Below are 22,979 nucleotides of genomic sequence, written 5' to 3' on the forward strand. Positions count from 1 at the left end.
GCATGGGGTGTGCGGGTATATAAAAAGTGTGGGTATGATGGGTGGGGTGTGTGGGGGAGGGTGGGAGCTGGGGGTGGAATGGTGTGGGTGTGAGGTATGTGGTTGGAGTGGAGGGATGTGAGAAGGTGTGTGTGTGGGTAGGTGGGGACATGGGTGTGTTTGAGGGGTATGATGGGGGTGGGGGTGTCTGGGAGGGTGCGGGTGTGCGTGTGGGGGGCGCGGACAGATCCTCAGACTCTGGAGTGTGCAAGTCTCTGGAGCTGCATGTGGAGGCAAAAAGTGGTGCCAGCCTTGCCCTGCCCCATAGCGTGCAACTGTCCATACTCCCACCAAGGTCCCTGGATGCAGGTGGTGGCAGCATGTGGGACCAGCCCCACCTGGACCAATAGCGCTCCCACCCAAGTCCCCAACCGCAGGTGGTGGCAGGATGCAGGGCCAGCTCCACCCAGCCCCATAGTGCACATCTCCCTGCGCTTGAGTCCCCAGCTGCACATGGCAGCAGCGTGGAGGACCAGTGCCACTTGGCCCACTAGTGTGCAGCTCTCGCGCTCCCACCCCAATCCCTGGCTGCACATGGTGACAGCATGCAGGCCCCATAGCCCCACCTGGTCCCATAGCGTGCAGCTCCTGCCAGAGTCCCTGGCTGCACATGGCAGCAGTGTTTGGGGCCAGCCCGACCCAGCCCCATAGTATGCAGCTCCTGTAGTGTGAGGCCAGCCTAGCCTGGCCCCATAGCAAGTGGTTCCCCACACTCCCGGCCCTTTTCCCCCAGCAGGAGTCCCTGGCCCTGGTCCAATGGAGCCCTTACCTGCATTCCCAGTCTCACAGGCTGGGAGGCTGGGACCAGCCACGGGGCAGCCAGGCACAAGCTTTGCCAGTCAGAGGCTTGACTACCTCCAACCTTTTGTCTACACTAAAGTCATTCCTGTGATTTCAATCACAGCTCCATTGTTTATGCATTAAAGAGGATATCACATTAATCAAAGTGCAAAATCAATTTTGGAAGGCTAGAATGACCTCGGTGATCTGAAACAAAGAAAATGCTAGCATTGTGCCGAAGGTGTGTAGTATAGGAACAGACCAAAATAAAGGTATGATTGCAAGGAGTGTGATTACGGCTGTGATTTCCTTTCACATTCATCTAAAAAAATCACTTGTCTATTGATTACAGGGATGCCATTAGCTACATTTTTACTAGTAGCTTTACAGATATGGCAACACCTACAATCATCTCTGAGTAACAGGCTATAAAACACATTGTCAACAGAAGACTGCTGTATGTGGTAATCACTGCAGGGGGTATAATCTATTCACGGGACAAAACCTATATAAGAAAAAAATGTTTATACCAAACAAATAATCACAAAATCCATTGTACACTCACTGATCATTTTTATCTACAGAATAGTCACATTAAAAGAAGGATCTATCATCTGTTCCAATGGAAATTAATATTAGCCCTTTCCTGCTAGCAACAAAGAGTGAATTGATGGAGACAGTATGTATTGTTCACATCTGTCATCCAAAACAAGCCAAAGTTTGAAAAACAATAGGTAAAAAAAAACAAAAAAAACTTCAAAATGTATTATATGTGGAGTTGTCCATCAGGGAATGAAGCCACATTTTTCACATTTCAATTAACACATTTCCCTTTAAATCAAAGAGGTGCAAGAGATCAGAAGAGGTAGGAACATGTTTGCAGCTGAACCTGCCTTCTCCTGCATTCTTTTCTTATTGTATCCCAGGGGCATGAAAGAAATAGACTGCCTAAAGTGCAATAATTCTAATATTTCTACAAAAAGAGAAAATATTTTGTTAATGAATGGCAAAAAAAATGAAAATCTATAAACAAAATTACATGGATGCTGAGAAACATAACTAAAGGGAAGCTAACAAGTTGCCTCAACAAGGACAAACAAAATCCATGGCACTCATATCCAATATGCAGCATCCAAGTTCCCATCAATGCTACATCTCTAACGGCCAGATCACAACGTGGAGAACACAACACCTCTCTGGTATTAGTATCTGACACAGGTTTTTATTTATAACATAAATAAGATTACACTGCTCTGGAGAAAGGGTTAGGTATTCATGCTCTCCCAACCACACAATGAAGAACATGTTAGAACACAGAAGCCGATAATCGTGTTCCACCAGTATTACCTGGGACCATTAGGCCTATAGTTTGGGGGGGGTGAGAGGGCGGCTTAGATGTTTCATGGCATTTATAGATGAGCTCCAGGAAAGGGGGTGGGTGGGAGGCAGGCACTTTAATTAGGTGGCAGAGTTTTTGTTATTTAAAGATTTTAACAGCAGACAGCTTCCTCCATAGAAGCAGCTCTGGGGTTTGCAATTGCACAGCATTATTTGAATCTTGCCCAGTCATCAACCAGATTAGATGCCATCATATGCAAAAAGGACACTTTCCCTCAGTGTACTTATTAACACTCATTGTGTAAAAGTTGCTAGCTAATCAGCGCATGGGGGGCTTATACATTAAAGAGATGTGCCTGTTTCTCATCAGAAAATCTGAACATTCTTATCAGGTCCATTCCATACCTCTGTTACTTTACTATTTTTCTTGCTCTGGCATCAAATTGTTTAATTTTAACAATGATTCTCAACAGTTTTTGCTACCTGCGACCTAGAAGGACACTTAATCTGGAGACCTAACTTCTTGTTTTTTACTCTTAACAGCTGCCCCTCATGAACTTTTTAAACATATCCTAGTCACAGAAACTCTATGCTAATATTTCCCACTGAAAGAAAACTTGAAAATCTATATTTCTTTAAGCAGCTGGAGTTCTGCAGCCGCTGTATTTTGCCTAACTGCTGTATAATATTACAGAAAGATGCTAGAACAGAAAATAATATGTGAGGGATTATTAAAAAAAAAAAAACCAAACAACCAACCACAACCTCTATTTTTATTGAAATTTCAAGCAAGCTCCCTTTTTACAGCTACCTAACAAGGTCTTTCTGGTTCTCTAAACAGAATACTGAAATTTTATATTTGTATTAGTGAGGAAGAAAAGCAAAAATTATTCCTGTGATAAAATAAAGGAGTAAATAAAGCACACATTCTTTGCATTGTTCTGGATTTTTTTCCACAGTTTAGTGAACATTGAGTGACGCTCTCAGAACTTGCTCCTGTAGAAGCTTATGCTGCAAATGAAACTGCTTTACAACATACCACATTTTCTCACATACAACATATACCTTTTTTCCAAAAACCAGCTACTGGAAACTGGAGTGTGCATTGTATATGAGAAACATTTTAAAAGCAGTTTCTGCTGCTTAAGCAGGCAAAAGGAAAAGTAAAACCTTCAGCTGATCCAGTGAGAATAATGCACAGGCTTGGCGCTCTGGCTGCTGCTACTCAGTTAGTACAAGGAATGATCAGTTTTTCTTCTTTCTGCCTTTCCATAAAAGGGTGTCTTACTCAAGGGAGTATTGTATGTGCAAAAATATGGCAAATAAAACTCTGCTGCTCAATTTGCGTAACTTATAACATCCCATCTAATTTTGAAGAATACAGTAATACTTCTTAAAAAGCAATGATGGTAAGGAGATTGTGGGGATATAAGAGCTGATGACGTTTTACATAAAAGATGTAATTAATATATACTCACTAGGGCTGTGCAAAGCTTTGGTGGAGATTCCGCCCAATTTGGTGGCTGAATCTCTGAATCAAATCAGGAGACCCTTTAATTTCTCAGAGAGATTCGGCGATTGGGACATAGACACAACTTTATATGTTTTATATGGCATCCAGGGTTCCCCTGCAACTGGTCGCTGAGCTGGGGGGGGCGCTCAGGGGGGCCCCAGAGTACTCCCCGGCAGAGGAACGTAAGTACTTCCAGTACATTGGTTCGCCGTTGAGCATGTGGGGGATGCTCCATCCGCTCCAGCACCGCAGCATTCACAAGCTGCACTGGTAACTCAAGGTATATAGAAAAAGCATTTAAAGCTGTGTCTTTGCCTGAATCGCTCATTCTCTGAATCAGCATTAAATCTTCAGTTTTGGATTTGGCCAAATCGAATCAGGGACAGCAATTTGAATCAATGAATCGAATCACTGTCCCCAATTTGGATTGAATCTGAATCCGAATCTAGTAGGGCCCACTTTGCACACCCCTAATACTCACCTACATATAACTGTCCAAATTCAGCCTTTAATGGGGTTGTACATGGTGAAGGTCAATAAAAAGCCCTAAAGTGTATTAACAACGGGCCCCATAATTAGACTGGGACAGCAAATTTTGGAAGTCTTCATATGATAATTTGTAAGATCTGACAGTAAGTCTGTATCACAACCCATTAAAAGCAATGAGAATCTTCCATTTCTTTGGCATTAGACCCTGTATAATAAAGTCTACACTATACAAGAAACATCACATATATGTTAACAATTTTGTTAACATATAGTTAACATAGCTATGAATGAAGAATAAGTGTTTAATTCATTGTCTGTGCTCATATTATCACAGCAAATATTTTTGGTGTTCTTCCTCACAAATAGAAACCAAACAATGTTATCAACTTCTCCTATAGAAACTAATGATTTTTGAGGGCCTTGTTTTCAAACAGCAAATGAGAGACACTTAGGGCTGTAGGATAGAGCACAGCTATGAAAACAAACCCTGCTGGTTATTCTTACTATACATATGCTACTTTTCTGGTGTGCACCAAAAGTGTGCCCAGTGCTGCCATCAAGCTGCAGAGTGCTCATTACAGTAGAGCTGGCTCTACACAGACCTGCTGTAATCATAATGAAGACACATTTTTTCAGCATGTGGCGTGTTTGGAACACAAACAAGTGGGTAGAGCTCCCTATCAGTCTGAGATGGCACAGACATGCCTCAAAATTTAACTTGTAGTGGTTCTAAAGACCAGCTGCTCTCAATGTATATATATAGTTTACACATAATGACGTCTTCTTTTTTGTCAAATATCCAGCTGGAGCAATATCAAAAAAGCATCAGTTTTGGAAAAAAAATATTGGAGAACATGTTTAATTTTAACTCCTCCACTCTATTTCTGCAACATGCTGCCTGTTTCAGGATACAGCAAAGTAAAGCTGGGAAAGACATCAAAAGAAATATAAAAGCACATGGATCACAATAAGTTTAACAGCAGCCAAAGTAATCAGGTTCCCACAGTGCAAGCCAGAGGCAGTGCCAACTGGAAGACAGTAGACCGTATCCTTTATAAAGGCAGCCTCATTTGAGAAAAATCACACAAGGCCAAATTCATTTCCATGTGTTTTTCTTCAATAAGAGTTGTGACATTTGACCTACAGAAATTAAAAAACAACTAAGCATACAAGCATTGAAGGCATGTCATTGAAGGCATGCCCACTTTCAAATGACCACTTAAGAGAAAGACAGCACATTACATGCTGAAAGGAATGTAACGTAACCATTATAGTGTGGCACTGGATGCCTGCCAAAAAATATGCCTGAGACAACATTTATCTCAGTGTCACTCACCTAAGGCAGCTAAGAGACATGTTTTAGTATGTAACATGGGTGCAGCAGGTGCTTAACTGTGGCACTCTCTAGCATGATCCTTGACAAGACATATACTGTTAGGTTCCTTTTCTACAGCAGACTTTTTTCTTCCTTTTTCTCCTCCTACCTTTATTTTATATTTGAATTCTAAGGTAAATGATAATGTTCTTGAAACAGACATGGCTACTTTTGCTGCTGCTTCAATGTCTTTTCAGCTGGGGGGGGACTTAAATCACTTTAAATTGAAAACTCTTATATTAAAGAGGCTATTGAATACAGGGAAAGGAACCAATACCCAAATAGGTTTACAATCGGATCTAACAAAAGTATTTAAGTATAGTTTTAGTAATTGAGAGAAACATTTAAGGCCTATTTTAGTAACTGAAGTAGTTCGGTGCCTAAATTTAAAAGATTCCCTTGGGATAAAAAAACCCAAACTATATATACACGCTATTAGCATGATGCAGATGGAGGTTGGTTAAGTTACAGAGTTTAGTTTAACAGGACCTTTAATCCTTTGAAATGGGTAAACAACAAAATGTAGATCCTAAACTTTGAGCACTAACTGCACAGTACCCCAACTTCATCCAACTTGCACTCTGAGAACACTTCAATAATAACATTATTTTCTTTTAGATCTATTATACTGACATATCAGTGCATCTGTCACAAATAACAGGCTTTCAGAAGACACTTCACCTTAATACCGTTGAGGTTACCATTAAGGTTTGTGGCTTGGGTGCAATTCTAATGAAGCTGGAGTGCATACTGCATTTGGATGTTTGCTGGGGATACAAACAATGGCACTGATGTGTGTTACTGATAGTGTTACAGACCAGCAATGTCCAAATCATCTGACCTCATAGACTGGATGAGTAATGTGGGACTGGTCTGCATCCTGGATCCAGTGTGTTAAGCTCTGACATCTGGCCTGCCGGCTTGGAATTTGGCACTGTCAGCGTTAATTGCTGCTGCTGCATCCCAAAATTTGGGGCCCGGAAGGCCAGATGATATAACTCCACACTTCAGACACGGTTCACAGGCTTCCTCACAGGTCTGAAAATTTGGCAGCAGTATGAGTAGCAGCAATGCTACCTGACCTTGGAACTGCAATAATTAACCCTGCCACTGCTTACCACTCCACCAAATTTCCAGATCTATGGGGAGGCCCAGGGCCCTTGATAACATGGTTCCATGGCCTGTTTCTCTGTAACCACCATTGTATCCAATTTGAAGTTGGAAAGCAATGTATCTCCATCTACTTAACTTCACCATTTGCATCATTTTATGTGGATGGGTTTTGTTTTGTAACAAAATTAAACTGTCCCTAAGTGTAGTTTTTGTTTGCTATTTTTTGTTTCAATGTGTCAAAAGAAACTGTGCATGACATTTTGTGTCTTCATCTACTTTGTTACCATGTTGAGTAAAAATAAAACATCCATTTTGAGGCCTACATTACCCTAAGGCCGTGATCTTGTAACTAATTACATATGGGTGAATTTCTGAAAATATAACTGAAGGAAGGCAATTAGTGCAGCACTATCTTTGGAAGGGGCCCCCAAAATACCTGCTGCCAGTGCCAGCAAAGCAACCAGTGCTGCCCAGTGAGCTGCTGCTACCCAGGGCATGGAGATGCCCTATTACACCTCTGCCTGCACTCGTGAAATGACAGGGTGACTATACACATGCTCAGGGGTGGGGAGGGGCCATTTTAATTAGAATGGTTCCCTGAGAGCTGCTCTAATTAAAACAGCTCACTGTCACATGTATTAAGCCACCCGTGTTTTAAAATGGACATGGGGGCACTTTAACGCTCATTCAATGAGCTTTGGTTAAAGCACCCCTGCAGCCATTTTAAAACTTTGGGGTGCTTAATACACGTGATAATAAGGTGATACTGGAGCATTCTAGTTAGAACGTGTTCTAATTAGAACGCAAATCAGCATGTCTATAGGTAGCCACACTCTTGAGGATCAGAAGCACAGTTCAAAAAACAAATTTAAGCATCTATTTGGTATGAGACAATTAAAAGAGCACTCCTATTATGCTACTTGCAATATCCAGATACATTTTTATTGAAAAAGCAAACTTTCTAAAGATTGGTGGAAAAAATAATTTATTGAAATTCTTCTACATGTTGACATGAAACATTTATACATATATATTTTGTGCTGGTAAGATAGATATACTCGATATAGACAAACTTTTTTATACACAAAAGTAATTGCACTGTACTATCTTATTAGTTTTATACAGCTAATATTCAGAAAATGTTGGTGGGCTGAAAATGGATGTATACAGGAATTCAATGTACTTTGAAGCTGATTTATTAATTCTTGACAGGTTGTCTAGAATATTAAAACATTCAGTAAAGAATAATACAACATCATTTCTGAAAATTAACAAGACCATACCAAAAGGCTTTGCCTAACAGCTATGTCTCAGCAAGAAGCCTTTCATTTTTGGAGGGGTTCTACTGGAAAGAACCAAAACAATACAGATGGCACAAAACTGTCCAGTAATCTATTTGCACAAGTTAGCTGCATGTAATTAATATGAAAAAATAAGAAATACATTGTAAGTGAACAGCATTTGAGTAAAAGTACCTTTACACATAATTCAAATTGCAATGTTAGGCAAAGACCTCTTATTTTCAATATACAAAATGTAAATGTATTATCTACAGAAGGAAACTGTATAACAACATCAAAAGAGACACTGTTTTCTGATGAGTAACTGGCACAGTGCAACAAGTAGTATTCCCAGAAGCAACTGGAATGCACTATGAGGGCAGATTGAAAAAATAATGGACATTAACAGAATATTTCTCATAAATTAGTGATCTGGATTAATCATTCTTTCTATCAAATGAAACTTTTGCCTTTCCAGATATGGTGTGTATTCACACAAGTACTCAAAATATAGAAAACTACCACTACACTGCAGAGATGAAAACGAAGACAGCATGTGAGGCAGATTAATATGGTTAGCTAGGGTACAAACAATGCTAAATGCCATTAAGTATTATTCAATATTTGGAATATGAGAAGGGTCACATGATTCACCAAAAGAAAAAGAGGCTTGACATGCACTCACAGCAGAAAGACAATAGTAAAAGCAGAAGCAAAAAAACTGAATGAGAATTTGAAGGAAAGTGAATATGATTCTGGGTTTGGATAGACGGCCAAATGAGAAATGTAAAGTGAAGTAATACCCACAAACCATCATTACTGCCAGACCAGCTGGTTGGAAACAGTATTGCACCCTATCCAGTGTCTTCTTCCTCTTCCCCCAGTTCAGTAAGCATCTTGCTTTATTTCCTTGAGTGCATGTAAGGAAAGTTTAAGAAGTGAGGAATTTTCTTTGAAGCAATAAGACTGAGAATTAATGTAGTAACAAAATAGGTTTGATATTTTTCGCTGTAACTTTGGTATTGCAAATGAAAAGATAGCCTGGTATCAGCCCCTTTATGTGCAGAAAGATATTTCTCTATTAAAAGATGTGCCAATGCTCCCCTGATCGCTATCCAGCTCTGGCTCCTATTAGAACCTGACTATGGGAGGCTCCTCTTAAGCCTGGGTCATCCACAAAATAAACAAAGCGCAAACCAATCCCAGAATGCCCCTTTCTGTTTATGCAGAACAGTCAGGAATGTACCATCTGACAACCTTAAGCTAATGCTGGTGGATGCCAGAGAGGATATGGACAGGGGATAGATCACTTTAGACTTATATATCCTGTTGATATATTCTCCCTCTAAATCATCTCTTACTGCCTCTGTTGGAAACAGCATAAAGGGCTAGATCAGTGGTGCTCAACCTTTCTGGCTGGCAAACCAGATGAGTAGTGCCCAAGCTGTCTGCAGGCTGGATCCAACTGGCGGTCTCAATCTGCCATGGGGAGGTCGCAACAGGGCCCAATCCAGCTGTGCAGAGTGGGGCAGGGGGCTGCTTGGCTTCAACATAGCCCTCCAGGGGAAAGAAGTGTGGCCCAGCCCAAATCTGGCCTCACAGGGGGAAGGTTGTGGCCAAGACTAAGCCAGCCCTGCAGGTGGGGAGGGGACATGGCCCAGCCCAATCCAACACAGTGGGAGGGCCCTGGCCTGGCCCCATCCAGCTGCAGTAGAGGAGGGGAGGTGGCATGACCCGGTCCCAGCCCACGGCATGGTTTGGGGTTTGTGAATTTGGCAGCAGGGGTGGTTAGCTATATTTACTGCTACCACTCCCGCCGCTACCACATTTCCTGATTTATGGGGAGCCCTGCAGGCTGGATACCTATGGCCCCCACAAGCCACATTTGGTCCATGGGCTAGAGGTTGAGTACCCCTGGGCTAGATGGACCACTGGTCTAATTCAGTATGGCACTTTTTTATGTTATGTCCTTATGGAAGCATCTATAGTCAGAGAAAATGCTAAAGCAAGGGGGAGTCCATATTGCTACTATGTATGTGAGTAAATTATGCTCTTGCTGGACAGGTACATGCCCCATATGTGCATACATGAGAGAGTGTAAGTCCTGAAATTGTAGCTGGGTAAAACCCCGTAGCTAGCGGGTCTGAGAAGGAAGAGGAGGGTCCAGCACTGTTTTAGCCTAATAGCTTCATGGTTAGAGTACGCACGCAGGAAGTGGGACACATGGGTCCTAGGCTCCTCTCAGCCACAGCTTCACCACTGAGCATTCAGTATTCAGTGCAGAGCAGTGGGGTAATTTCTACCCCACTGGGAGCAAGGGTCCAGACTAGAACCTAAGACCTTCTCCCTTCCAGGGATGCAACTCTCACTGAGCCACACACCCTCTACCTTGCTCTCTTTTTCCTGGTCCCTCATATATCCATCTCTCAGCTGCCTAGGGGGGCAGCTTCAAGAGGAGGACTGGAGTGGGCTTAATGCCTAACTTGAAGCCTGGTTGGGGCACTGTGCTGGGAAGTCAGAAACATGTAGATTCAGACCTTCTGTGAGTGAAGGGGGATTAATACCCTGAGGCAAGTGCCGGTAAATACGAGAGAGGCTCTGGTCATAAGTTTTTGCTGGGTACAATTTAATGATTTAAACTGGCCCAGGGCAGGCATGTACTGCTTACGCTCAGTACCCATGTGGACACTAACACTCAGCACTTCTATTACACGTGGACTTGCAAGTGCCAAAAACAGCATTTATGTGGGAGTTATTCTGTCCATAGGTTCTAATCTTCTCTCTGACTCTCCCTATGGCTCTAAGTAACTTGACATATTGTCAAAGGCAGCCTTTAATTTTTGGTGCCTTGATGTTTAGGAACCAGGCCTGAAACATTTTAGATATCATATTCAGAATATTTTCAGAGCAGATGCAACTCCGGATAAGTATATTTTATTAGGCAGAGTATATATTTTTTTTTTTTTTTGCCCTCTGGAAAACAGGATTAGAATACACTGATGTTTGTAAAATACCTTGTAAATGACAATAGTTATATAAATGCTAAATATTACTAATATTAATCTGTAGACTTGTTGTGTGAACCTTATAAAATTGAAAAAGTTTTTAAATACCTGCGTAGGCTACAAGTACAGTACCAATCTGACTATGCACCGCACTCTAATATTACATTTAAAAATAGCATGTGCCCTTTCAAAAAGGTGCTCTATTGTTTATGCTGTAGGAAATGTTAAAATGTATTACTAAGGCACCTTTAAAATCTGACTATGGCTCTCAAAGTGAAAGCAAGCTATGTAAAAATATACAATGACTTTATATCTGATTAAAAATATAATTAGAAAATTATTATCCAAAGATGTTGTACACAATATTAATGAAAGTAACAATATATGTTACAGAATATACATATACATTTTTCTGAGATAAAATATAGTGTCTCCTGATTTTAATGTACTAGGCTAAGAAATATGTAGTAGCTACCATCGAAAAGTCAATGTTCACTTATTCATATACCTGCAGTAATAATTGTGGTTAAAATTTTCTAAACTGCCTGAACTGGGCTCTCAGGAGTTTGTATGCCTGTACATTTACTGAGAGGTGAACAAGGGTGTGAACTTAAAGCATTTCAACTATTCATGGTAACACCACATGTGCATGTTTTTACTCCCACAATAAGAGTAAGTTAGCTTACCCCATTTGCACTGAGTGCTAACCTATCTCGCACTTTCAATGGCATCAGAACATACACACAGGCAGTTATCTTGGAGTTGCTGACATATGTACATTGACACCCAAGCTTACCTCACAGTAACTTGTTCATATACCCATACAGTTAAGACTCGTGAGAGCCTGACTCACTTTAAAAAAAAATACAGTTTATGCTGCTAAGCCACTTACCCCTAGCTATAATTGTGGTTTAAAATTTTCTAAAATGCGTATGTGAATAAGTGAGTCTGGATTTTTTTTATAGTCATTTGGGCCACATACATATATAGCAAAAACTTTGTTATTTGGCACCCATGGGGAATTGGGGGGCGCTGGATAACGAAATATGCTGGTTAATTGAGAGGCCCAAACAAGCATCTGCCTGTTTGGGCCACTGCTTCTCCCATCGTATTGCTGACCCTTCTGCGGGTCCCCGAGGGACAGGGAGGTAGGCCCCGCGCAGCCGGGCCATGGGGGCTCAGCAGCGCAGGCTGCTTTGCCCCAGGCCATGGGGGTTGGTAAAACTGGAAGTGCCACAGTGGGCACTTCCAGTTTTGCTTTTACCTTACAAGCCAGCATGCCAGTTAATAGAGCATGCCAGCTTGTAAGGTGCTGGTTAAGGCAGCTTTTACTGTATTCACTTTCACTTGGGAGATTTGCTGCTCCCCTATGAGAAAACATGACTGTAGAGATGTTCAGGATTTTTCTCCCAGAGCAAAAATGGCTGCTCTGGAAGAAAAATGACCTGGGAACACCAGGGTTAAATCACTCATGGAAGAGTTTCTCCTGGGACAGCAAATGTCTATATACATTCTCTTCTGAGAGAATCAACACAGTCCACCAGCATCTCAGGGTGCTTTGCTTTCCCCCTCCTCCACCATGCACTGTTGCCACTCCATCTCCAGGTAGAATGAGGGAGCTGGCAGAGCATGTTGTGATGTGTACACAGGCCACCCTCCTGGCTGTGCAGAGTCAGCACTGCAAGCTCTTTGCTCTTCAGGGGAATAGCATTCAATGTCTCTTCAAGAGCCTCTGGTAAGTTTTTCTATCAGGAAAAAAAAAACTGGAAGAACTCTCTCAGATCATCTGAATGTGCATATGCAGCCTTATTTGTATACTCAAACTCTTAGAACCATAGGCAGAGAATGAGCCTTTGGCTGCAAAAGGCCTAAGTCACTTCTGAAAACTAAAATTAAGCTGAGATCCTAAATTATTTCCTTTGAAAGTTTTACCCCATCATTTTTGAAAATGGGACTCAGGTTCCCAAGTCATATAAGACATGTCTTCATTGCCTCTGTACTGTACCCAGGATTATCATGACAAAGCAGAGTACACATGCTCACTCTTGCTCCACTTGTTCCAGATTCCAGAAATCACACTATGTAGCCAATATAGAGCTGCCCCAAAAGCATGCCAATAAGCTTCTTTGAGACAGAGATCTTGGCTAGCATTGGACATGCACTTGGGGCCCTTGTAAGCAGCCACAATGCCTTATTTTTGGGAGCTGGCCTATATGGACTGGAATTAAGTGCTCCTGGGCAATGAATGGAGAGAAGTATAGATGGTTCCTTAGATTCTTTTACATAATTTGACCCTGTATTTCCCTTAGTTAAGGCATCTATCATGCAACAGCCTCCATGAAGGCAGATCCCTGTACTACCACAGAGTCCCACTCGTATCAGCAGGGAGCCTCTGCAGAGGCATAGTTATAACTGGTGACTAAGAATTAAAAGACTGCAATATTTCACTCACTGCAGGGAAACAAATGATAAGTTTTCAAATGGCACTAACTTTCCACATCAATTAAACAGAGATGTACTGTATATTACAAAGTCTAATATAGCAGAAAAATCTGTAGAGAGAAATAAATATTTAAACACTTGGCAAGCCCCTCAAGAACTTTTTATAATACAAAAGTTTTGTGGGTTTTGGGTTGTTTTTTTTTTTTTTTTTTGGGGGGGGGGGGGGGGCATAAACACCAAAGACCAATAATCAAGCCTTTTAATCTGCTGTCAAGGTAGTAAATGCATTAATGTAATAAAAGATTTACAAAAGGGTTTATTTCTTGTAAGGAAGATTCAGTTTTGCAAAACCAAATAGTTCTTTGTGGTTTAGATTTAAAACTTGTTTTATTTATGCCTTGGTTTAAAAAAGAATTACCCTTTGGTTAGTCATACCTCTGTCTCTGTACTCTTTCTGGACAGAAACCAAACCTGCATTGGTTCTTTTTTTCCCTTCATGGAAACTGGACCTCTGTGTTCCAGGTGAAATTGAGGATCTGAATTTTCTGGTGTCATAAGACACCTGGAATTAAAAACAAAAATAATATTATACACTGAAGACACTGATAGCTTGCATCTCAAGGCTATTATCATGTCTTCATGCAAATTCTTGAGCTTGTATTTCATTCTTTCCTATGGAAATAGTGATTTACAATACAGTCTATCACAACAATTCTCAAAAATCATGTGACGTAACATTCTGACAGGGGCCTGAAGTTATCACCTATATTTTTTTCTTAAATCATATTGAAAACATTTTTCCTTTGAAATTATCATCCATAAGGGTTTCTCAACATCTCACCTGTAGGTATACTCAGAGACATTGATCTTTCCCTTTTCTCCAGTCGTTTCTGTTCTGCTTGTCAGATTAACAGTGTTTCCAAAGAGACAGTAACGTGGCATCCTTTGGCCAATGACACCGGTAACCACCTCCCCAGTATGAATGCCTATTGTTATCTTTAAAAAGAAAAAGACAATATTTTGTTAGTTCTTTATCAATTTATCATCTTGAAGATTCAGACTCAGTACATGTAACAGCCATTTTATACTATAATTCTAAGATATCCGCCTCGGTTACTCACTATACCATTGTAGCAAACCCCTCCCCCCCCCCGTTTTTTCTCTTTTTTTTGTCTTTATTTTAAAATGCATTCCCTCCCCTTCCCCAACCATTTCTGACCTTTTCTGTCCCTCTCTATTCCCTATAGACAAGTATAAGTGAGCTCAGACTTAGGATAAGCTTTAAAGATTTTTATTTTGGTAGCAAGTTTTTGGTTTCGGATATCCACTGTTTTATATTGTATTATTATTAGGTTTGTATTGATTCTTACTGTTGTATATTGTATTATTATCATTTTCGTATCGACTTTTATTGTTTCATATGGATATTGTATGGTTTAGGCCTGTGTTTGTAGGTGAACCAAAGTCATGTCAAGTTTCCATTTTATGTCAAGCCTCCATCTTCTGTCCTCTGCCTGGGCATTCCATGTTGCAACTGTATGAGTTACATACCCCTCCCGTGTAAGTTGGTTCCTCGATGAATGAGAATGATTGGGAATGATTGAAATACAACGGTAGCAGGCCTCTACTAAAAGGCCTGTAATGACTGGGCCATCACCTCGCACTGATTCATCCAGGAACCAAAGTTTGCCTCTATAAAAAGGGGCAGTAAAGACAGACCCAGCGGGACGCCCTCTTTATCTGGACCAGCACCATGCCACATCACCTATCCACCCAGAGGCCCTGCTGGCAACCCCCCTCTGGACAACACCTACCAGACAAGGACCCCCTTCCAGCCTGGATAGGTAGATATTACCTGCACACCTCCTCCTACAATTTGGACTCTCTCTCTCTCTCCTCCTGGACTTCAGTGGACTTCAGCCCCTGCAGCAAGCGTCTCCAACCCCTGCTGCCATAGTGCGTGCGTGCGTGCGTGCGTGCGTGCGTGCGTGCGTACACACACGGGAGCCAATAAGACATTCATAGATGTTAGGGTCAGAAGGGACCTCAATAAATCATTGAGTCCGACCCCCTGCATAGGCAGGAAAGAGTGCTGGGTCTAGATGACCCCAGCTAGATGCTTATCTAACCTCCTCTTGAAGACCCCCAGGGTAGGGGAGAGCGCCACCTCCCTTGGGAGCCTGTTCCAGACCTTGGCCACTCGAACTGTGAAGAAGTTCTTCCTAATGTCCAATCTAAATCTGCTCTCTGCTAGCTTGTGGCCATTATTTCTTGTAACCCCCAGGGGCACCTTGGTGAATAAAAAACTCACCAATTCCCTTCTGTGCCCCCGTGATGACATTGTGTCACCATTTCCCCTGTTCAATAAAACCACTGTCATTTGCAACCCCGAGTTGGGTCACGTTTTACTGAATCCCAGTCCCCTCCCTATCTTAAATTCCAGCCTCATTCTCTCTCTCTCTCTCTCAGCTCCAGTCCCCATCCTTTCTGCTAGTTTCCCGATCTCCTCACAATTCCATCTCCCCTTTTCTGCCACCTCTCAGCCTCCCCTGCTCCTACTGCCTTTTCCCTGCGACTTTCTGCTGCCTTTCTCTGCTTTCCTGCTGCCCTGCTGCTTTTCCTGTGATTTTCTGCTGTCCGACACTGTTTTCAGGCTTCCCCCCGCACCTTCTGTAATCCTCAGCCCCAATCTACAGCTTCCCAGCTCCTCTTAGCTGTCCTACAGTTTTCTCCAGCAGATGAAGCCTTTCTCTAGCTTCCAGCACCTACTGCCACTCCCTGCAACTTCTCTAGCTGCCCTGGAGCCATCCTCTGGCTCCCCACGCCCAGAGCCCCTCTTTAACACCCACACTTTCCCTTAGTCTCATTTTCCCCTCTCCCCACCTACCTTTGCAGCTCCCCCGTAGCTCTGGCTTGTCTCAGCCTCTGTGCTGGCATGCTTCCCTATTCTACAGGCTTTGGGTGTTGTCTTTTAATCAATTAAGATCAATTAACCTAAAGTTACCCCGGATCCTCAATTCTTCAGCCCAGGCCCCTGTAATCTACCGGTTCTAATCCCGGTCCTGGTAATTTTAACTCCCTACACTTCTACTTTCTTACCTTAACCTTTCCCAAGTATCCCAAGTACACCAAGCACATACATACGTACACATCACAACACCCAACTTAGGAACTCACTTGTGTGTATGCGTAGATGGGTGGTATGTGCGTAAATTAGTGAATACACATATACAGATATCACTGTGTGTGCGGTATATGAATTAGTAATCCACGTATGTGTATTGGATGTGCAGGTGTTGGTAACTGGTAACTGATTCTGTCTAAATTTTGTGTGTGTAGCGTGTATGGTGATAGGTGTACATGAACCTAGACTGGTTATTGTGTGTGTGTGTGTGTGTGTGTGTGTGTGTGTGTGTGTGTGTGTGTGTACACGATATACAAATTGTGATCTGTGTCTAACTTTTGGGGTGTGTAGTGTATGTGCTTGAATTGGTGATAAGTATGCATGTGCCTGAGCTGGTTGTGTGTGTGTGTGTGCGCGCGCGCGCACACGCACACACACACCCCTCTACCTAATTGATTTGTGTGTTTTGTATATGTACAATTATACACCATGCCCTCCTGTCTAACAGCACAATACTGAGATCCTGAGCATTGGCCTGACCCCTAAGGGCAACACCATGTGTTGTTATTTACACCTATGCTCAGCAATTGCAAAGTACTATCCATTCTGAACAGCTGATTTGGTCAATTCACAATTCTAATAATATTATAAAAGCCTAAATCTATCCGTCTGTCCATAATGCTTTATTCGCACTCTGACTGGCTGACGGAAGCAGCCAACGTCCTATCTGTGAGATCGCTTTACTTCAATTTCATTTAGAACTACCTCTGTCTTTAGTAACTATGGGTATGATGCAGGGGTGTGCAAAACGGGCCGCATTCGATTCGGATTTGACCCGAATCAGGAACAGTGATTCGATTCAGTGATTCAAATCACTGCCCGATTCGATTCGGCCAAATCTGAATCTGAAGATTCAATGCTGATTCAAAGAATCAGCAATTCGGCCACATACAGAGTTTTAAATGTTTTTTCTACATACCTCAAAGTACCAGGTGTAGCCTGTGAACATTGAGATGGTGGGATGGATGGAGCGTCCCAAAGGAGCGCAGGGGGCATCTCTGCATGCTCAGGAGCAGACCTGGAACAAGAGTGCTCCTGGTCCACTTCCAGGTCTGCTGCCGAGCACGTTGGAGACGGGATGCTCCATCTGCCCCACCATGACAGTGTTCATGAGCCGCCTGGTACCTTGAGGTATGTAGAAAAAGCATCTAAAGCGGTGTCTATGTCCAAATCATTGAATCTCTCTGAATCGATTCAGAGGGTTTCAATTTGATTTGGAGAGATTAAAGGGTCTCCAGATTTGATTCAGATTCAGAGATTCAGCCACCAAATTGGGATGAATCTCCACCAAATCAAAATCAGCAAGCAAAGTTTTGCACAGCCCCGGTATGCTGTTTATGGATTGACAGGTGTAAGTCATTAGCAGCTTTAATGAAGTCAACGGAAACCTGGGCAAACAGTCACTTTCTGTAACCAATGGCTGAATTATTCACCAATTCCTTCTTAAGAAGTAATCCAAATTAATCGCATTAGATAATATAACTAGTTCCTACTTTGATCAAATTAAGGTATTATTAAATTAAGCAGAACACATTATGCAATATTTCTCACTACAGATTATAGTACAATATACTGTATTACAGAAAAAATGAACATGTCATTTTCCATGATACAAAGTAATTTGAAAATGGAAAGAAAAAAAACCCTCTTATATTTATTTCATGGCATTTTAATCAAAGCCTGGTTCCTATACTGTAACTCAACTAGCTCGAAGTGCAAATTTACACAATTTGAAAATGAGCCAGCAGGAGTTCCTGTTTATGGAGCATCTGAACCTTTTATTTTACTATATGGTGCGAAATATAATGATTTCCTTCAGTAATAGAAAAGGCTGAAAGTGATCTCCGAGTTATACACACTTAAGAGACCCTACCAGCATTTTTTTTCCTTTTAAGGCTCAGCTCCCACATAGATGTCTTTATAAACAAGGATGCTTCTCACTAGTGCTATGAAGAAAGGAGTACAATGAGACTTAGGTACTATGCCTAGGTACAGACATTCAAAAAACCTGAGGCAGACTCCATCTAAATGATGCTGTTTTCTGTAAGTGAAGTACTGTAGTTTAGATCAATAGTGAACAAAGCACATATTCAGCATTTGATGCACGGGGGGGGGGGGGGGGGGGGGGGGGGGGGGGGGGAGACAAATCTTAGCTCGGGTCCCGCTATTTTTAAACCAGCCCATGTATGCCAAACTTCTGTTCTGTTACAGGTACAGATTAGTTTTGTGTGTTGAACCTCTGTCCTGCTACAGATATAGACCAGTTTCCGATCACTTATACCAGTAAAAGTATAATATCTGTACCTGACCTAAGATGCTGAGTGTTACAACACCTAACTTCTAAGTGCCAGTGGAATCTACAGCCTTTCATATAGGAAGAGTTGGATACCTTGGAACAGAATTCACAGAAGATAGTATGACAAACAGAAAGGCACCTCAGGAAACCAACTGGGAATGCTGATGAAAAGTTGTGTTTAAAATCCCATTTTTGCCTGGGGCTCAGATGCAGGTGGTAGGGTAGTGTCTATGTCAGACTGGGAATCTGATATAGGCCAGAAGATGATTTTCTGATCTGAACTGTGGGTGGCACAATGGTGCCCATGTCAGACTGGGAATCACAATTAGGAATCTTCTCTAAAAGATAGGCATTTAAGTCATCCCTTTAAAAAATGGAACAGGAGTGACTCTTCATTCAAAAACAATAGCATAAGTGACACTGTTCTTTTATAACATGGCTGGAGGAGGTCACAGTGATAGTACCTCCCCCTAACCCTAGACCTATTTATATCACGGTGGTTAGGGTTATCTTCTATGAGGTGAGGACTGTTGATTCATATCATCTCAGGCAGAGGCAGGAATTAAACTCAGGTGTCCCACAATGTGGATGAGGCCATAGTTACTGACCTATTGAATAAAAGGAAGCATTATTTCCTCTGGCTGTGCCATTTAACTCAAGTGACTATGGCTACAGTATTTTATGGATGAGGTAGTCTGACCACCCCAACCTGACTGGGTCTCTCGTGGGACTTTGGCAGAGGAATACTTGGTCTGTGGTTTCCTGGTAGATTTTATAATGTAGACAAGCTCATCAGCCCAGCCAGATAAAAGCAGTTCAAGGCATGTGCAGAAGTAAGGCATTCAGGGAACTTTTTCTACAGAAAATGTAAGCACCTACTACATAAGGAGTTAGGTTGGGGTTTTGAGGATCTCTCTCATATTTATATATGTGAATTCAGCGAAAGTCCTTTTACAGTTTACATGAGTCAATTACTGAACAGCATCAGATAAGACATTCTCCAATTCTGTGCCCCAAAGTACAGTGAACCACAAAGGTAAGGCCAGAAACAAAGTCATTCATTTATCAGGTGGTTTTGTCCTCAAGGTTTTTTTGCTCTCCAATTCTGTAAAAAATATACTAAACAACACAATGCAAGTAACTTCTAGTACTGCAGAAAGTTGTCATTATCCATTTCCAAAAATGACTACAGAAACACACGTTTCTCTAGAATGAAATAATTTCCAATGATGCTTAACAGATATGATTCATAATCAAATGGATTTATTCAGTCCACTGTGACACAGGATGATGCAAATCAGCATTCAGATGGGCAGGTGGGGCACGCACTAAAATCAATGGCAAACACAAGTTTAAGGACCTGACATTGTTAATATCAGGAATTATATTTTGCCTTGGGAGTTGAGGAGCTACATGCACTCTCTCATATGGCCATGGATATTCATTGCACTTCTCAGAATGTCCATGGCTCTTTACAGCGCTGCAAAGATGTGCAAAGATCAATAATAAAAGCTTGCAGAGGCTGAGTTTTGAATATTGCAGCAGCGGGTTCTTTATTCAAACCAAGACAATTACTAACCTGTACCGGCTCTCCATCTACCTGAACCTGGCCTGCTATTTCCATCATATCCAGTGCCAGGTGGCAAATAGATCGTGCATGGTGAATGCACGGCTCTGGTAGACCACTCACTGTCATATATTTGTCTCCAACAGTCTCCACCTATCAAAACAAATATTTCTAAGTTATTTTATTGTCTTGTGTTTCAGAAAGCTAGCCCTGATAAGATTTTTTCTAGATTGTCTGTCATTGCAAATATTTTCTTCCTCAACTTGCATTTATCTTATTTGCCTTGTTCCATTGTTTGTGATTAAAAAGTAGAGTATATGCTGAAAAGGACATACACTAAAACCTTATTATGATTATGCACACCTGAATCACTTTTTCTGGGTTTTCAATAAAAATGCAGCTGTGTGTGTACAGTGTTGATTCCTTTTTCAACTTCAGGACATAAAAACAACTTCTGGTTATTGCCCAGAAAAAATTATACACCTTTCACTTGACTGGTCCAGAACCAGTATTTGCAGAATTTTTCTAACTCAGAAAATATTTGGATTGGTTTATCTAAGTACTTCTAGACTTGATAAGGTGGGAGGTGGTGTTGGACATTGGGTACACCTACATATCGCCATATGGCACACACTACAGCAACATAGTGATCACATGAGTCTACACGTGATCACCAGCTACATCGCTGCAGTGGTGTGCTCCCCCCGTATAGCATGCCATTATGGCAATGTAGCTGGGAAATTTACCCATGCGTGGCATGCACAGCACAGTACCAGCCCATACTGTGCCATGCTTTAGTATGTCCAAAAGGAAGTACTAAAGGACAAAGCTGTAGCAATGTTGTCATCCAGCAACGTGTAGACGTGCCCATTATAACTGTATTCTGTCTCCAAACTTACTGATATTTTTTTCACTTGACATATACTTTGAATATGCCAATGGATCATTACTTGCCTATATGCCTTCTTACAAGAGGAGGCTATTCAGAGTCCTGGCTACAAATCCAGAACTCAGTGCTCACTCACAAATTCAGAAATTAAAAACCATGATTCTTTAAATACATAACACCAGGTCATTTAACTCTTCAGTAATAACCTTTTTGATAGAAGAGTGCAATATACCAGGAAAATGTAAAGGTTTTATGACTGGTTTACATCTTCAGGATTGCGCACAGATGCAACAACAGTGGGGATTTATGAAGAGAGTCTGTAATGCATGGTTATGACAATGAACCCAACTTATATACCCCAATCTATACGAAACATGTAAGTTCTCAAACTCATATCCTCATTGAGGCTGAGCTGCATCTCACTTCACAAGCAGTGTCATTTTAAGACCTTAATTAGTCAGAGAAAGGGTATCAGAGTGTGATCTATAATGGTTCCAGGGAGAGGCAGGGAAGAATTGTGTCTCCTGCAGTTAAAATCTTTCACTGGGTTCTCTCTGGACTGGTACAAGAAAACTCCAAATCCAATCCAGTCGTGTGCTGTAAGGGCCATAAACTTAGCCCTCTGGTTTCTCCATGTTCCTTAAACAACCCTGACAATATATAGACTATCTTTAAATTGGGTGGTATATCAATTACAGAATAAATGCTTCTTCTACCTTATCTCTCTAACTCTACTGTTAAGACAAACAACAGAAGACAGATTGTATTACATGGATACAGTCATTTCCAAGTGCAGGACTATAAATAAATTTCTGCAGCCCTGTATGTTGCTAAAACAAGTCCGTGTTCTTTTCCTCCCCAAGAACAAAATCCAAATCAAGTTTCTAAAAGTGTCCGAAACACAAAGGATGACAGAGAAATTATGTTAATTTATGGCATTCAATTACAGCAACATAACAGCAAAGACCAAATTCCATACTAAGGTAATGAAAAAAAAAAATCTCATGTTTACCTTATAAACAAATGGATTCCTTCGTGAATCAGTCAGAATATCAAATCTGGTATACAGATCATTTAAAAGATTAACAATTTTCATGGCTCCTTCTCCAGAGGCATGTTTACTGCAGAATGCATTAAATCCAACAATGCCACTAAACAGAATGGTCACATTGTCATACCGCTTAGCAGGCACAGGACGCTTGTGTCTCAGCTCATTTGCCACAGATGGTGGAAGGACAGAATACAACAAGCTAGATATGCAAAAAGAAAAGGATGAGAGAGATATACATAAAATAAATATATCATTAAAACATTACCTTATCTCCATGCACAATTATTATATCTTAGTGACTTTTAACAGCAAGTGATATAACTAGCTTATACAGAAGTACATACTCCTTTAAGAATTGAAGCTGGTCTACCCCAGTGTAGTTAAAGCAATTACATTAAAAAGTATATGCATTGGCAGCATGCAGGAGTTAGTACTATGAAATGCGTTATTAATCTTTAGATGTAATCTATTAAAGTTGTACAAGTTTACTTTTCCTTATGCTGGAAATGTTTTGGCCACTTAATGTAAATTTACACCTATAAATTGATTTTGTTCTACTGATTTCCATGGTTCTAAACCCATTTACACAAGATGTTCATCTGGGCCTTAAGGTTTACT

The 22,979-nt window shown here is 41.3% G+C and overlaps 1 protein-coding gene across 3 annotated transcripts in view; it reads right to left on the bottom strand.

The window, feature by feature from the left end:
- Positions 1 to 7,615: 7,615 nt before the first annotated feature.
- Positions 7,616 to 22,979, bottom strand: part of GUCY1B1 (guanylate cyclase 1 soluble subunit beta 1) — a 76,675-nt gene continuing 61,311 nt past the window's right edge. For 2 of the 3 annotated variants that reach the window (XM_059721940.1, XM_059721941.1), the window contains exons 10-14: positions 22,323 to 22,560; positions 20,434 to 20,574; positions 14,216 to 14,370; positions 13,810 to 13,936; positions 7,616 to 12,677 (exon numbers count right to left, since the gene is read on the bottom strand). In XM_059721940.1, coding sequence (XP_059577923.1) covers positions 12,435 to 12,677; positions 13,810 to 13,936; positions 14,216 to 14,370; positions 20,434 to 20,574; positions 22,323 to 22,560 — 904 coding nt within the window. In that variant the 3' untranslated portion in view covers positions 7,616 to 12,434. The remainder of the gene's footprint in view (positions 12,678 to 13,809; positions 13,937 to 14,215; positions 14,371 to 20,433; positions 20,575 to 22,322; positions 22,561 to 22,979) is intronic. The other variant, XM_006275774.3, reaches the window with a different exon arrangement.

Source organism: Alligator mississippiensis, chromosome 2 (assembly GCF_030867095.1).
Source record: "Alligator mississippiensis isolate rAllMis1 chromosome 2, rAllMis1, whole genome shotgun sequence".
Lineage (NCBI taxonomy): Eukaryota > Metazoa > Chordata > Crocodylia > Alligatoridae > Alligator > Alligator mississippiensis.